This window comes from Harmonia axyridis, chromosome 2, assembly GCF_914767665.1.
Source record: "Harmonia axyridis chromosome 2, icHarAxyr1.1, whole genome shotgun sequence".
NCBI classification, from domain to species: domain Eukaryota; kingdom Metazoa; phylum Arthropoda; class Insecta; order Coleoptera; family Coccinellidae; genus Harmonia; species Harmonia axyridis.
Window position 1 is genome coordinate 53,887,177 of NC_059502.1, and position 14,213 is coordinate 53,901,389.

At 33.9% G+C, this 14,213-nt stretch overlaps 1 protein-coding gene across 2 annotated transcripts; it reads left to right on the forward strand.

Annotated features, from left to right (window-relative positions):
* Positions 1-1,730: 1,730 nt before the first annotated feature.
* Positions 1,731-8,491, forward strand: LOC123672752. 2 transcript variants are annotated; one of them, XM_045607028.1, is made up of 2 exons: positions 1,731-2,352; positions 7,737-8,483. In XM_045607028.1, exons 1-2 carry the CDS (start codon positions 2,220-2,222, stop codon positions 8,312-8,314), a joined length of 711 nt encoding a protein of 236 aa, XP_045462984.1. In that variant the 5' UTR covers positions 1,731-2,219; the 3' UTR covers positions 8,315-8,483. The 2 variants fall into 2 exon arrangements, with proteins under 2 accessions (XP_045462984.1, XP_045462983.1); XM_045607027.1 differs by lacking the exon at positions 1,731-2,352 and adding an exon at positions 5,821-6,456 and having other exon boundaries at positions 7,737-8,491.
* The last annotated feature ends 5,722 nt before the right edge of the window (positions 8,492-14,213 follow it).

Here is a 14,213-nt window from a genome sequence, read left to right on the forward strand (position 1 = left end):
AAAATTATCATATTATTGTTTTAAATTTCGATTTGTTCCCTCAGTATTCTCTTGACTGTATCTAAAATCTCTGTCTCTAACATAACATAAGGACCCGATTACATATGAAGTATGCTTGTAATTAGCTTTGCACTGGTCCCTTTTTTGATTTGGAACGAGATCATCCCTGAGTTTCATCATGGTTTTGTCCCTGGGCGTTCCGTCATAACGTGTTTGCTTCAGTGCCTGAACTCGTGGACAACATCTCTTGATTTCCACTCCCCGGTAGTGTTGTGTATTTGGACTTCTCTAAAGCTTCCGATCGCGTGCCTCTTAAAAGACTCCTCCAGAAGCTTGAGCACTTTGCAATCAGGGGAGAGCTGCTCCGATGGATCGAATCGTTTTTAAGCAATCGGGAATTTTCTGTGAGAGTTGGCAGAGCCTTTTCATCTGGCAGGCCAATGACTAGTGGAGTGCCGCAGGGTTCAGTACTCGGTTCAGTGCTTTTTCCCGTTTTTATGGCTGATTTCTCGCGGGGTATTTCATCCCGCATACGCGGATGATTTTAAGATTTTTGCTAATGCGCTAATTTCTTCCCTCCAAAGGGATATGGACAGAATATCTGCTTGGTGCCAGGAATGGATGTTGCCTCTAAACGTTGAAAAGTGCAAGGTACTCCACCTGCGTAAGAATAATCCGCGACGGTGTTATAGTGTCGGTGGTGTTCCTCTCCAGTCATAACCAACAATCCGCGAATCCTTTGAAGTTGTACCACGAAGTTTTTCGGACATCACAGAGACAGCATTTTCTATGTAATATAGTCTTCGACAGATGGAACTCTCTACTTGACCACATTGTCTGCGCCCCAAGTGTCAAAAGCTTCAAGAACCAGATTGATAATTTGTTTTATTTTTTTATACTTCTTGTGTTTCAACGATATTTTCTATTGTATCTCATACATGAAATTTCTGTTTAGTTTTTGTAGGGTTATAGGCTTCGGCCTCCCCCCTTCTCCATTGTAATAATAATAATGAAGTTATTGTATATTGTATATTTTTTATAAAAATCAATAATATTGAAAAAAAAAATTAAATATTTTAAAGAATATATTATATGTTAAAATTTTGGTATGTGTTTCATTGATATTTTCTCTTCTATCAATAGATGGGGCTTCATTTAGTACCAAAATCAAATCAGGAAAACTTTTTTAAGATGCACGTCTTTGGTAAATAGGAAATGTAGAAAATGATTGAAAAATATTACGAAATTAGGGCCTTTCCATTGAATACTTAGCTTTCTTGAATATCATCGTTAATCGAAATTTATCTCGCAGACAAAATGAGAATTAAAAAGCAAAAGAATTTTTCCGTTGATTTCGATTGGATACATTAATTAAAACCCGATCCTGACCAATCAAAAGCGATGTGTAACCGAGTATGATCGTGCAAAGTCGTGAAAAAAACACAAAACTTTTACTAGAATTAATTCAAATATTTGAAATAGAGAGAGTTTATTGGTGTTCTTACAATTTCGAAAATAGCTTACACAGGTCATAAATATAATGAAATATACATAGGTACAAAACATCATAATTAGCAATTATGAATATTATATGTAATATTCAGACATTAAATGACCATTATTCTATTTCCACTTATAATTATTTAATACAATTGTTTCGCTACACTGTAACTTTTCAGATATTTCACATTTTTGGATAACATTTTTAAGTGAATTTATTTTATTATTTTGGTTAATGAATTAACATGAAGGAGTTTTTGTATTCTTCATTACAATTTTTCCTGATCAGAGAATCGTAGTTCAAAAACAACAAAATTAACTCTCATAATAATTTTGATATTTATATTAAATTGCCTTCATCAAGTGGACTCATTTAACCTTTTTTTTTTTTTTATTTGAATTCACAAGCTATTCATTAGAGATAAATATTGCGTCAAATACTATTTTACTTCGTTTACGTTAAGTTCCTCGTAAATGTGGAGCCTGCTTCAGGCAGATGATGGCAGGTTGAAAAGCCGACCCCAGGGCCTCTCAACACCTCGGGAAGGTTCGGAAAGCCTCGGAACCGAACGGAATCGCTTGGATTTTGATCTGAGCGAGTTGCCTCGGTGTTCCGCAGTCCCCCTTCAATAAATTCAACACATGTGGGTACATTTATTTTACGAATATTATATTGAAGTCATAATATTACCTTAGGAAGTTTTTGTATTCCGTTCGGAATGGATGAAGAAATATTAATCAAGTTGGTTCGAAATTATCCGAATCTTTATTTGTTGAGTGACAAAAACTTTCACAATTTAGAAATGAAAGAAAATTCATGGGAAGAAATTTCGAATGAATTGGATATACCCGGTAAGTGATGATACCTGCAAGTGATTTATGCAGACGTTCTAAAACAAACTGTTCAAACCATCCAACATAGTCCTAAGGAATTTTTCCTGAGTTTCAGTTCCATTGTAAAGGTTGTTTAAAACTGGTTGATTGTGGTTGTTGAACTAGAATTTAATATATCAAAGACTTGATAAAATTTCTCTAGGAAAGATGCTGTGCTTGCTGCTGATGCGTTCATTTCACCGTTTGCTATGTATCTTGATATAGCTTGAAAATAAAAAGAAAATATTATTCACAATCAAATGTGCATTGTATTGCTTGCTATTCAATAATATTTCACCTGCAACTACTGTCGAACTGAATACTTGAGTAGCATATTTCACCTTCATCTTCTGGAAGCAATTTGGATATACATGTGCATCACTTAATTTAGTTGCCATTTTCAAGTCCTTTTTTTTTTCTAATTCATATAATTCTTCGATGTGTTTCCATCTTGCTATCTTTCCTTCAAATTCCACTTCATATTTCAATAATATATTCCGCATGCACTTCATTAAATGTGGGACGTCAAATAAATATAGCAATTCCTTTCCATTCATATCAAATTTAGTGCATTTATCAGTTTTACCTAAATTTTTGGAAAATGCAACAAAGTTAGAGCCCATATCAGACACTAGGACTCTTGCATCAAGTCCTATTTCAACCATTTTGTCGATGTAATCTCCAATAATTCCACTCAGGTCTGTTGGACTACAGGATGTATTTAAAAAATAATATCCCAATGGCGGCTTCCAATTATCGTTTATTCCTCTTACCATCAATACTAAGGCATTTTTTGCTGGGATATATTTTTTTTCTTTGCCTGAAATAAAAAGGTTTTGTAAAAACTTTTTCTATATATCAAGTATTCAGCAAAAGAAAAAATTCAGCTCTTAATGCTAACCAATATCATGGAAACCCACAATTTCATCATTTTTCTTATCATATTGCAAATTTGCTTTGATCGATACTTCATCCATTGACAAAGCACACATCCTGTCTTCTTTGCTTTTACCTTCTAGTCCCCATTTGAGACTTCTGAATATAAATTCATTTAAACCAGTTCCTTTCTCAATATTCTCTGTCATTCTTCTCAATGCGGATACTGATGGAAAATTATATATGGCCAACATTCTTTTATAAATTTTAGGCCCGGAATAATATAATGAAAGGACATATTCCTTGGTATATCTTCTTCCTTTTAGATTTTTATCATTGAGATCACTGATTATTTTGGCTATATTTCCAAAACTATTTGGCAGATGAATATCACAAGCCTTTTCGAATTTGTCTTTAGATAGTTTTGTCTTGCAGGGGTCTATTTCCTGAATAGACTGTTCGAAGTTGAATGTCTTTAATTTCATTTTCCTTTGACTGAAAAATAAGGTTTTTTTTAGTGACTATATATTCTCCAAATTCAACTATATATTACCTCAATTAGATGCCTCAACTTTCTTTTTCTTGGTGTTTGGTGAGATAATTCTTAAGTTGTTTGAGTTTCTATATGTGAAACTCGTTTTCCTTCGGTTCCCATTTTATCTTCTGTTCACTTCGTACATATTTTACCTTGACTGACGGCTTCCATATTTACTAATTCCAAATATATTATAAATAATAAAATATTTAGTTCCTTTGTTGTTTTAATTCAAAGAAATATATTTAATGTTTTTAAAAAAACAGGAATTTTGAATACTTTGATAAATTTTGCTTGGTATTCAATATTCAAAGAGAATAGGGGTTGAATACAAGCAGTCGGGTGAATTCAAAAATTTGAATGGGTTAATCTGACAAATCACTTGCGTTTTGAACCTTTTAAAAAGAGTGGGAAGTTCGGTTATCTTTGTCATTTTTTACTACAGTAGTTCATAGTGAAACTCAAGGTCAACGAAACGCCGTGCCTAAAAACGGCAGAGTGAATTGTCTGGTTACTGGTTAGTCTGTGCCAGCGTTGCCAGGTCAACAAGCCTAAAATATCGTACCGCGTGTTTAAAATTGTCGTATTTTATCGTACATATTATCGTATCCCACTGATTTTTATCGTACATATTATCGTATCCCACTGATTTTTATCGTACACATTCGAAATAAAGGAAATTTTTGCGAGAATATGACAATTTGTGGAAAAGGATGAAAAAACAAGCAATGTATCGAATAAGTAATATATTTTTCATTTAGACGAAACGGTTAATGAATAATTAATTAATTATCAGACAAGATCAGAGAACCTGTATTTTCCTATTCACAGATTGTCGGTATTTTCACTTTATTCAGAATACACCTTATTCTAATGTGTCTTATGGTTAAATTTTACTTCATGAATAGGATAGATAGTAGAGATGCGTACAGATACGAAAATAAAACAAGAAATTTTTTAAGGAAATCGTGAAAGAATGTATCGAATTTTACTTATAACATCGTGAAAATTGTTTCTGTTATTTTTGTTTTTTTTTTCAGAAATTACTCATTTCCATACAAGTTCTGTTCCCAAATAACTTGGAATATTGCAAAAAACATGCAATCGTCGACAAAGATGTAAAAGAAACAGAATAAAAAATACCCAAATACAAAATTCTTTGAATATGGGTGTTCGAGGTACTAGATACGTTTCGAAATTGAATCTGAAATACTAATGAAAAATACGTTTTTCGGAAATAATTCAAGGATCCTATTATTTAATGATACCTATACATATACTTAGGGTTGAAGTTTGTAAGTACGATTTCAAGTAACAAATTTATTTTGATAAATATATTTGACTTCAATAGTTTTTCTGAATTAAAATTAATGAATTTAATTAACACGCATTGTCATGTATTTCTTTTTCATATTAATTCAATTAAATATCTCTAGTGTGCTTTTTTGCAGATACACCCTTTTCAATTGAAATGGCAGTATATTTTTGATGGTCTGTGTTATGTGCTTTCAACAATTGAACATTTGCTCCCATATCCACATATTATAAAATAATATGAATCTAAATACTTGAATACGAAGAAATATCTTCGTAAAAATTCTCTATAAAATAAGGGTCATCAAAAAAACGATTTTGTTGTGTGAAATGTATATATTCAAATCTGAAATATTCAGCCACTCAAATATGTCAATGAAATACCTGTTACAACAATTTTTTTTCACTAAATAGAATACCAAATATGAGATAATGGTATATTTTCAACTGAACTTTGAACACCATCTGTTTTTGATGAGGCACCTACCCTTCGGTATTTATTTTCAGCCTACAGCCAGCAAAGAAGTATTATGATTTTATTATGTTTGAGTAGGTTCGTTCTTCTAGATCCACGTAGAACCCCAATGAACTATGAATTGATTCATCGAAACATTCTAAAGTCTAGACATTCCCAACCGTCTCGGTTAGATTTTTTAAAACTACTAAAATCTACCAAATGATTTCTTCCTACTAAAAACTTCCTGAAAATGCGAAAAATCTACTGAAAAAGAAGATTTCTACTAAATCTGGCCATACCCAGTTTCATTATATTTTTAGTATCTATGGAAATTTCAACTCAAATGATAGGTACACTGAAATTATCGTACAAAACGCTATTATCGTACTTGCGGTATCGTACATAGTACCGAGTAGCAAATTATCGTACAAAACGATAATTATCGTACGAACGGCAACGCTGGTCTGTGCTATTACCTTCCAATTAGGGATGCGCCGAAGCATCGATTCGGCTTCGGTATCCGGCCGCTTCGGTCTACTTTTCAATTATTCGGATTCGCTTCGGCCGAAGCAGTTGTTCGATTCGGCCGAAGCGACGAGATACAATTTCGTGTTGAGACTCGCTCATATCGAATGCATCAGACCAGACGCCATTTGATTGTGCTTTCATTTCGCGTTTGAAGTTCGAAGGGAGCGGTAGTTGTACAAACTTACGAGTAAAATGTCTAAAAAGAATAGTGATATTTGGAAATATTATTTGTTATGTGATGACAATAAATATGCGCGATGCATTAACTGTAATTCTGACATATCTAGGGGTGGTGTTGGTAAAAGTGCTAGTACAACATCTATGATAAATCATCTCAAGAGAAAGCACTGTGATGAATATCAAAAGTTCCAAGGTGAAAGTTCAAGTAAAAAGTTAAAACAACCGACAATTGTTAGTTCCATACAGTCATGTTCAAAATGGACTATAGGGTAAATGCACTGGTTAGCCGACCGGCACTGGTTCTCGACCATTCCGTCATTTGAGATAAAATAATAATAAAAATATATCATGTAGTGCAAAATATTTTCGCGGTACGTGTTCTCGACCATTCTACCCTTTCAAGATAGTTTGCATAGTAGTGGTATAGGTCAAAGTTTTCGCGCTAAAAATTAGTTTATAATCGTCTATCAAAGGGTTCTTTCTCGTCCTCTCTTAGAAAAGTGCTTTCCAATTCAGATTTTCCATCACGTGATATGTCAATTCTGTTTGCAAGTTTAGAGGGTGATATTTTTCTGGAGCAGTGTCCGTTTTTTCCTTCAAAACTTGAGATTGGATTTCAACATGATAGACAAACTGCTTCATAGGTTACCAGAAATAAAAATCTAACGGATTGAGATCCGGTGAAGGAGGTCGCCCTTGTACTATTCATTTTTTCGGGAAATTTTCATTCAACCCAGGCAATTATTTGTCTCCCTTTGCTTATTGGCGCATCATCGTGCTGATATCACATATTGCCAACAATGTTGAGATCTAGATTACAACTGATATTTTCGTTAATTGGCCTACTTTTAATTCAAATATGACAATAAATTATTTCAAATTCATGTAATTTCTGAATGAAAAAACGGATCGAATCTATATGTCCATAGGAAAACAAATATTTATTTATTCATTTATTTATTTATTTATTGATTTATTCACAATAAATACAAGTGAATAATTTTAACCCATCAACATATTCATTTTCATAAAATCTATCATAATTAAAAGTAAATATAAATAAAGTCAAAATTTAAAATAAATTAACATTGAAATACATTAAATAAAATCATTAAATTAACGTTCAAAATAGGCTAAATCTTAAAACATTGATAGTCAATAATCGAGTATAAGACAAATATTATATACATAACAAACTATTCAAAATAGCTAATCCAAAATGCACTCATAGTGTAGAAGGCATTTTCGTACAATTTTTTTTAATTTCATCTTTCAACTTATTTTTGTTCATAACTTTGAAAGCTTCAGGGATCTTAATATTAAGTATGAGCACAACTATCGTCTGTTCACGTTTGTCATAGAGCTCGTAGAACACCCTGTATAGAAAAACCATTCTATTGAACATTATAAACTGACTAACAAATAAGCATGTCCCAAAAACCTGAAAAACAACTAATAATATTCTCTTTTCAGCTGAAGATTGCAAGAAGAAATGGAAAAATTTGAAAGATTGCTATAGAAAAGCAAGAGCCAAAAGACAAACTAAAAATGGAGATCCTTCCGAATCAATCACAAGAAAATGGCGATATGAGGATGAAATGAGCTTTCTCCTTCCAAATGCGAAGGAAAAACAACAGAAACCAAACATCGATATATCAACAGACGAAATAAAAATCGAACAGCATGAAATTGAAGATAATGAAGAAAATGGGGATGTTGATTGTAGTCAAGATGAAATGGATGAAAGAGAAATTTCGTCGCCTACCCTAAAAATTCAAGCACAGTCTGGTTCTTCCAACACGTCGAACACATTCAAACGAAAACGCCAGCCAAAACCAGAGTGGTCACAAGCATTTTCAGAAAACGAAGAAAAACGACGAAGGGTTGACCATTTGAGGAAATTCTTCGAATCTGCCGAGGAAACTACGAGATGTTTGCCTGTTGAGTACCAAGTCGAAGTGAAACATCGAATTTCATTGTTGCTGTATGAATTCGAGGTAAAAGCTCTGGATTATGGTGAATCAAGCTCTCACCATGCATCTAACGAATAGTGACACTAAAATTGTTCTCCTTTGGATGCCATAAAAGCAGGTGTGCCGCAGGGTAGCGTATTGGACCTTATTATATTTATTTTTATAAAAATGACTTACCATTACGGAAAGTGAAAGTATAGTATGAGTTATAGAACCAATGTCTGTGTTAATAAGAGAGTGGTTCATCAATAAAAGACTCGTTTTGAATACCCAAAAATTTTAGTTAACCTTTTTCTCACCATGAGCAACAGAAAGGATCTGACTGATTTGGTTTTCCTGGTATAACAATTTGATTCTCTCTTGACATGGTAGCCTGTTGTCGAAAGCTTTTTAGGAGAACTGGCATCGAACCAGACCAAAAACTTCTTTTGAGTACGAGAAGCGTCCATAAATCTAAGAATTTTTGCTCGCTCTGCTGGTGTCATCAATTCGCGATGATTGTTAATAAAATCTGATGTTCTCATTCAATTTTTTGAAAAATGGTGTGTTTTGGTAGCTCGAATAATATAACAGTGTTCAATACCATGCAGAATTTAATTGAGCCATATAAATGAAAAGAAGAATTGCTCAAAATGAAAGGATAAAAGTAGAAGCATTTGATTCTAGTAAAAGGTAGAAATAGTTAAAAGCATATTCTTCAATTCGTATTAATTATGATTAGGTTCCTTTTAATTGCGAGCAAATCCTTCTGCTCAGAAGTAAATGAATATACATGCATACTCCAATATTGGAACCATTTCCTTTTCAAGCAGCTTATTGGATTTCCTCTCGGTTTCGTCACCTGGATCTGAAAAGGGTGTCATCAACCATGATTCCAAACTAGATCCATCATCCCCTATTGGAACTGCGTTGGATTTGTATGCATAACTCCTCTAAAATGAGAATTTTTACAATTTCTGGCGTCGTGCATGAATCTAGGCCAACTTTACTTCAGTTATAAACAACTCCCCTAATTTCTATGGATAATCTTTTTTCAAGTGAAAGGTTTTGTTAACTTTTCATTAATACAGAGAAAGTTTTGCTTCATTTTTCGCAAGAAACAGGTTTCTGGTTCTTCTTCTTCTGAGTATGGCTCAGTGTTGTTGATTTTGACTTTATGGTACAACTTGGAGAAACTTCTGAACTCAAAAATGTTCGATGGACCTTTCCTTGAACATTTTTAAGTTCATAAGTGAATTCTGAAGTTGTCTGTAGTAGATATTGAAGACAACTAAAAACATGAAGGGTTTCCCTATAAGAGGTTTCATTTTTAATAACCCGCTATCTAGACAGCTGCCACTTTTGAAGCTGTCATCTTTTGTTAATCGAAAATCCTTGATTTTGAGAGATACCCTTTTTTTGAGAGGGGGTTAATATAATATAATATACATATAATTAGTAATGGAAAATTTCATGAAAAGGAAATGGTACTGCAACCATAGTTGTTGTTAAAATGCCTAGAATACGTAAAGGCGGAATTTATCGCCAGCTAAGTGAATTTGAAAGAGGTCGAAATATTGTTCTACGGGAGGAGGGGTTCTCATTTCGAGAAATCGCTAACCGTACGAACAGAAATCCAACTACTGTTATAAGATGTTGCCAAGTGTGATTTGATAATGTCCAAAATCGAGAAGAGTAGGCACCGGACGTCGAAGGGGCACAAATGAAGTTCAAGACGTTTATGACGTCTGAGACTTATGGCCATTAGAGACCGAATTGCTATAACTCGATCTTTGGCTGATAAATGGTTAGGAAAACGAGGCTGTCCGAACGGTTAACCGCCGGATAAGGTCTTTTGACTGCAGCATGACCGACCCCCATCTTGTATTACCTCTGACGGTTGAGCATCGCCGGAAACGATTTCAGTGGTGCAGAGAACGTCAACATTGGAATGTGGAATGGCATCAGGTCGTCTTTTCTGATGAATCTCGATACTCCTTGGGTGCACATGATGACCGAAGAAGGGTTAGACGACGTCAGGGAAAAAGACGTGAACCTCAGTTTGATGTTGAGCGTCATGTATACTGGACAGTAAGCGTTATGGTATGGGGTGCTACTGCACATGCAAGTAGGTCACCTTTATTCTTCATTCGAGGTAACATGACATCGCTGCGTTACCTTCAAGAAATTGTCGAGGCATATGTTCTCCCTTACCTTAACCGGCTTGATAATCCAATATTTCAGCAAGATAATGCCCAACCTTATGTTGCCAGAGTTGAATTAAACTTTTTTGAAGCGATCCAAGTGAATATTTTGCCATTGCCGCCCAGATCCCCCGATCTTTCGCCCACAGAGCATGTTTGGGACTTGGGTAGAAGGCTTGGAAATTTATCTCAGCCCCTACGGACTTTGGCGTTCTGAGTCATGAAGTACAGGAACCTGAGGATAGTATCCCTCAAGAATAAATAGACGATGGCGTTCCCTACATTAATTGCATTGATGTTTTTTTTCGTTCCAAACCTGGTGAGCAGTGGCTACGTTACATTCAGTGTTTTCACTGAGCTCATACATCGTATGCTACTGTCTCGAAAAGAACGAAAACGTTATCTGCGAACTTTGCATTTAAATATTATGTGTTTCATTATGTCCATTACTTGTGTGTCTTTTTGTCCTCAGCATACGGACAAAACGAATTTTGTTAGAAGTCAAAATAATTTCTTATATATCTTTTATTTTTGTGGTTAAATTCGATTTTTAGTTCATAATACTTGAAAACAATTAACAAATTCAGTATTAAGTACCAAAATGGGAGTATTATTGCAATAACTAAAAATAGATTATTGAAAAACAAAACAGTATGTCATTTTGTCTGCATTTACTCTACTATCTATGTTTTACCAAAAAAAAATTTCAAATTTAAACAGCTTCTTCAGGTAGTTCCAGTTTCTTTGTCAGTTAGTGTAATACTCATAAAGAAGGGTCATTCTAACACTACTTCATTTTTTAATTTTGATGCCTCCTGCACTCAAATTAAAAATAACTATTCCAGTTCATCACGTAACCGTTCTCTTCCAATGCAGTACTTTCACACACAATTTCCAGTAACGTGTTGACAGAGCATCTTGAGAAATGTTGGATCCGCTTTCCTTCATGGTGATGATCTCATAATCATAAGAACAAATGAATAGTTCCGCGTGATTCCACCTAATGTGCGGAGGAGCAGACATTCAATTCAATTTCGTTCAGCACGTTTCCTCCCAGTCAATCCAATCCTTTTTCGTTTCGCAATAATCTGGAGTCTTCTTCAAACTCCATTCCAAATACCAATCTCGCATATGGAAACTAGAGATGAATTTAAAGCGTATCATCGAAGGCACGTCTAAAACGTCTTATCATCGGAATGTACGCTGAGTTCTGCTTTTTGAGTCACCGTTGGGAAGAAAACTTGTGCTGTTAGACGCAGGACCGCCGCCAGACATTTTGGCGCCCCTGCAAAATAAAAATTCCCTGCCCTGCCTTGCCTGATTTATCTAAATTCTAGCTCAATACAGAGTTATAAGCAATAGTATAGTATATCCAAACTCACTTCAACTAGTCCATAAAAACGCTTGGCCAGATGTCCCTTCGAAGTGGATACCGCGATCCGCTAAATACTAGGGTTTATTCGAAAGTATTGTTCAGCAATAAATGCACTGGCCCCAAAGGAATTTCTGGAAACTTGGACAACCCTTGTATATTGTATAATCGAAATATTCTGGATTCCCCCTAGTGACTTTGGATATACTATACCTATATTCATCAGATTTTGTTGGAGTATTTGAATTGATATGCCTTGTTATTTACCAGAAAAAAGCAGCTGAAGGCTCCATAGAAGCAAGAGCATAAAAATGGGAGGGGTGTACTTGGAGTAATTACCCCTCCCCCAAGATTTTCAGAATAAAAAATTTCAGAATTCTCTAAAAGACAAAGAACAAGAATTTTTCCATAATATGAACCAATAATCTTTTTATTTTTCTTTGAAATTGACACGACAGCAAAAATCGGACCCTTTTACGGTTTATGAGTTTATTATCCGAGGTTTATTATTTTTCTTTATCCACCCGCTTTGTCGGCGCCCCCCTTGTTTTACCATCTGTGATTACTTGGATCATTTTGAGAAATAAAGTCCTATAACATGGTTCCGCAAACGATTTGTTTTCGAAATACAGATGTTTAAGTTCAAGTTTTTTTCTCATAGCGCTTTCTCTTCACGAGATATTTAATTTGAATTTGGTATAGATATTGCAATTTAAAGTTCTCATCATGTGATGTGCTTATTTGCAAATGTGATATTTTTTTTGGAAGAGTGTCCGCTTCTTTTCACCAGAACTTTTTTTGGTGAACCACTGGTAGTTTAGAAAATTGTAAAAAAAACTCTAGTCCAGTACTACACTTTTTGGTTTCTTGTCGGTTTTTGTCAAACCATTCTTCAGTAATCTTCAGGAAAATTCAAATTATTATAAGATACAGTAAGATGTGATGAATAAAATTAATTTTATTTACCCAATCTGTAAAGAAGATAAACAAAGATTTGATAAATTGTTATATTATATTATAAGCATCACAAAAAAGTAGGACTACAAGAAAAACCATGTATCTCGAGAAATAAGGACATTTTATTCTCAAAATTATTCAAGGAATCTCTCATTTTCTTTCGTACCTCCAATATATAAACACCCTGTATAAGGTAGGAACAATTGAATCGGTATTCAAGAAATTATATTATTTCGTTTAATTATTTTTCAAAGTTCGTTATCAAACCTTTTTTTTCACCTTGGAGATATGAGTAAACGTTGTCGTCGAAAAAATTACACCCTTGTATAGAACAACCACTTATTACAATGCATTTCGCAGTTTTTCGATTTAATGAGTTATAATTATGGATTTGAGTCGAATTATTCGTTTTTTTTTCGAACACTCGAACTGCGGGTTCCTGAATTTACTTTGAAGGAGCTTTTGTTATTCGTCTCAGGCATCTTTTCAATTTCATATGAAGTCGTATTTTTTAACTCAAAATCACCTTTTCCAATTTATATCCTACTATATTATATAATTTAAAGATATACAATATTGATATCACGCAGAAATTCCAAATATGGAAGTTTTTCAATGAGCGTTTTCAGCAAAATGCCTAGATGTCCAAATTTTTGAAAAAGCATCAAGATTTTCAGATTGCTCACTAGTTGAAATGTTAAGATTGTATTGCGAATTGAACGAATTGTTTTCAAGAAATTTTCAACTAAATATGACTGAAAATAATGAACTAAAGAAATAGACATCGTAACCAACCCACTGGATTTTCAGCGAAATATATCCCCTTATTAGTTCCAAGAAGTAATGATTCACCGGGAAGTCTGTGATAGGAATTTCTATGACATCATACGATTTATCATTTGCGATTATCGTAACGAAATAGATTTTTCATCATTGTTAAAATAAGTTTGCCTACTCAGAAATTAATAAAATTTATGTGGGCATATCCCGTTATTTTGTACATACAAGATTGCCAATTTACTGTAATTGTCTATACCGAAGGAAGGATGAAGATTTAGAATGAGTTGTGATAATAAAACAAAAATTTGTTTTACGAATTGATAAAAAAAGTAGGACCTATATTTATATTTTCTTCCAAATTATCGAAAAAAGTTACATTGACCTTAATGTGTGTGCTACATAATTCACGTAATCAGCCAACCTAAACTATCGTATATGTCCGAGATTTATTATTTTCCTTTATCTATCCGCTTTCTCGGACACTTATTTCCCATCTGTGATTTTTGCATTCGTCATCAGTATACACGTTGTTTTCGATTTTTTGTATCATTCTCGTCACAAAATTTCAATAGTGTAGTTATCAAAGATCTGAACTGAGTAATTCGCATAGAAAATTTTTGTGAGATGTGTTCTACCATTTTGTGTTTCATTCGAATTTCAATTTATCTGTGAAGACATCAGTTTT

Coding starts and splice junctions, on each gene's coding strand:
- LOC123672752 (XM_045607027.1), top strand. CDS start 6,276: ATGTCTAAAAAGAATAGTGATATTTGGAAATATTATTTGTTATGTGAT. Junction 6,457..7,736: donor TGAATATCAAAAGTTCCAAG/GTGAAAGTTCAA, acceptor TTCTCTTTTCAG/CTGAAGATTGCAAGAAGAAA.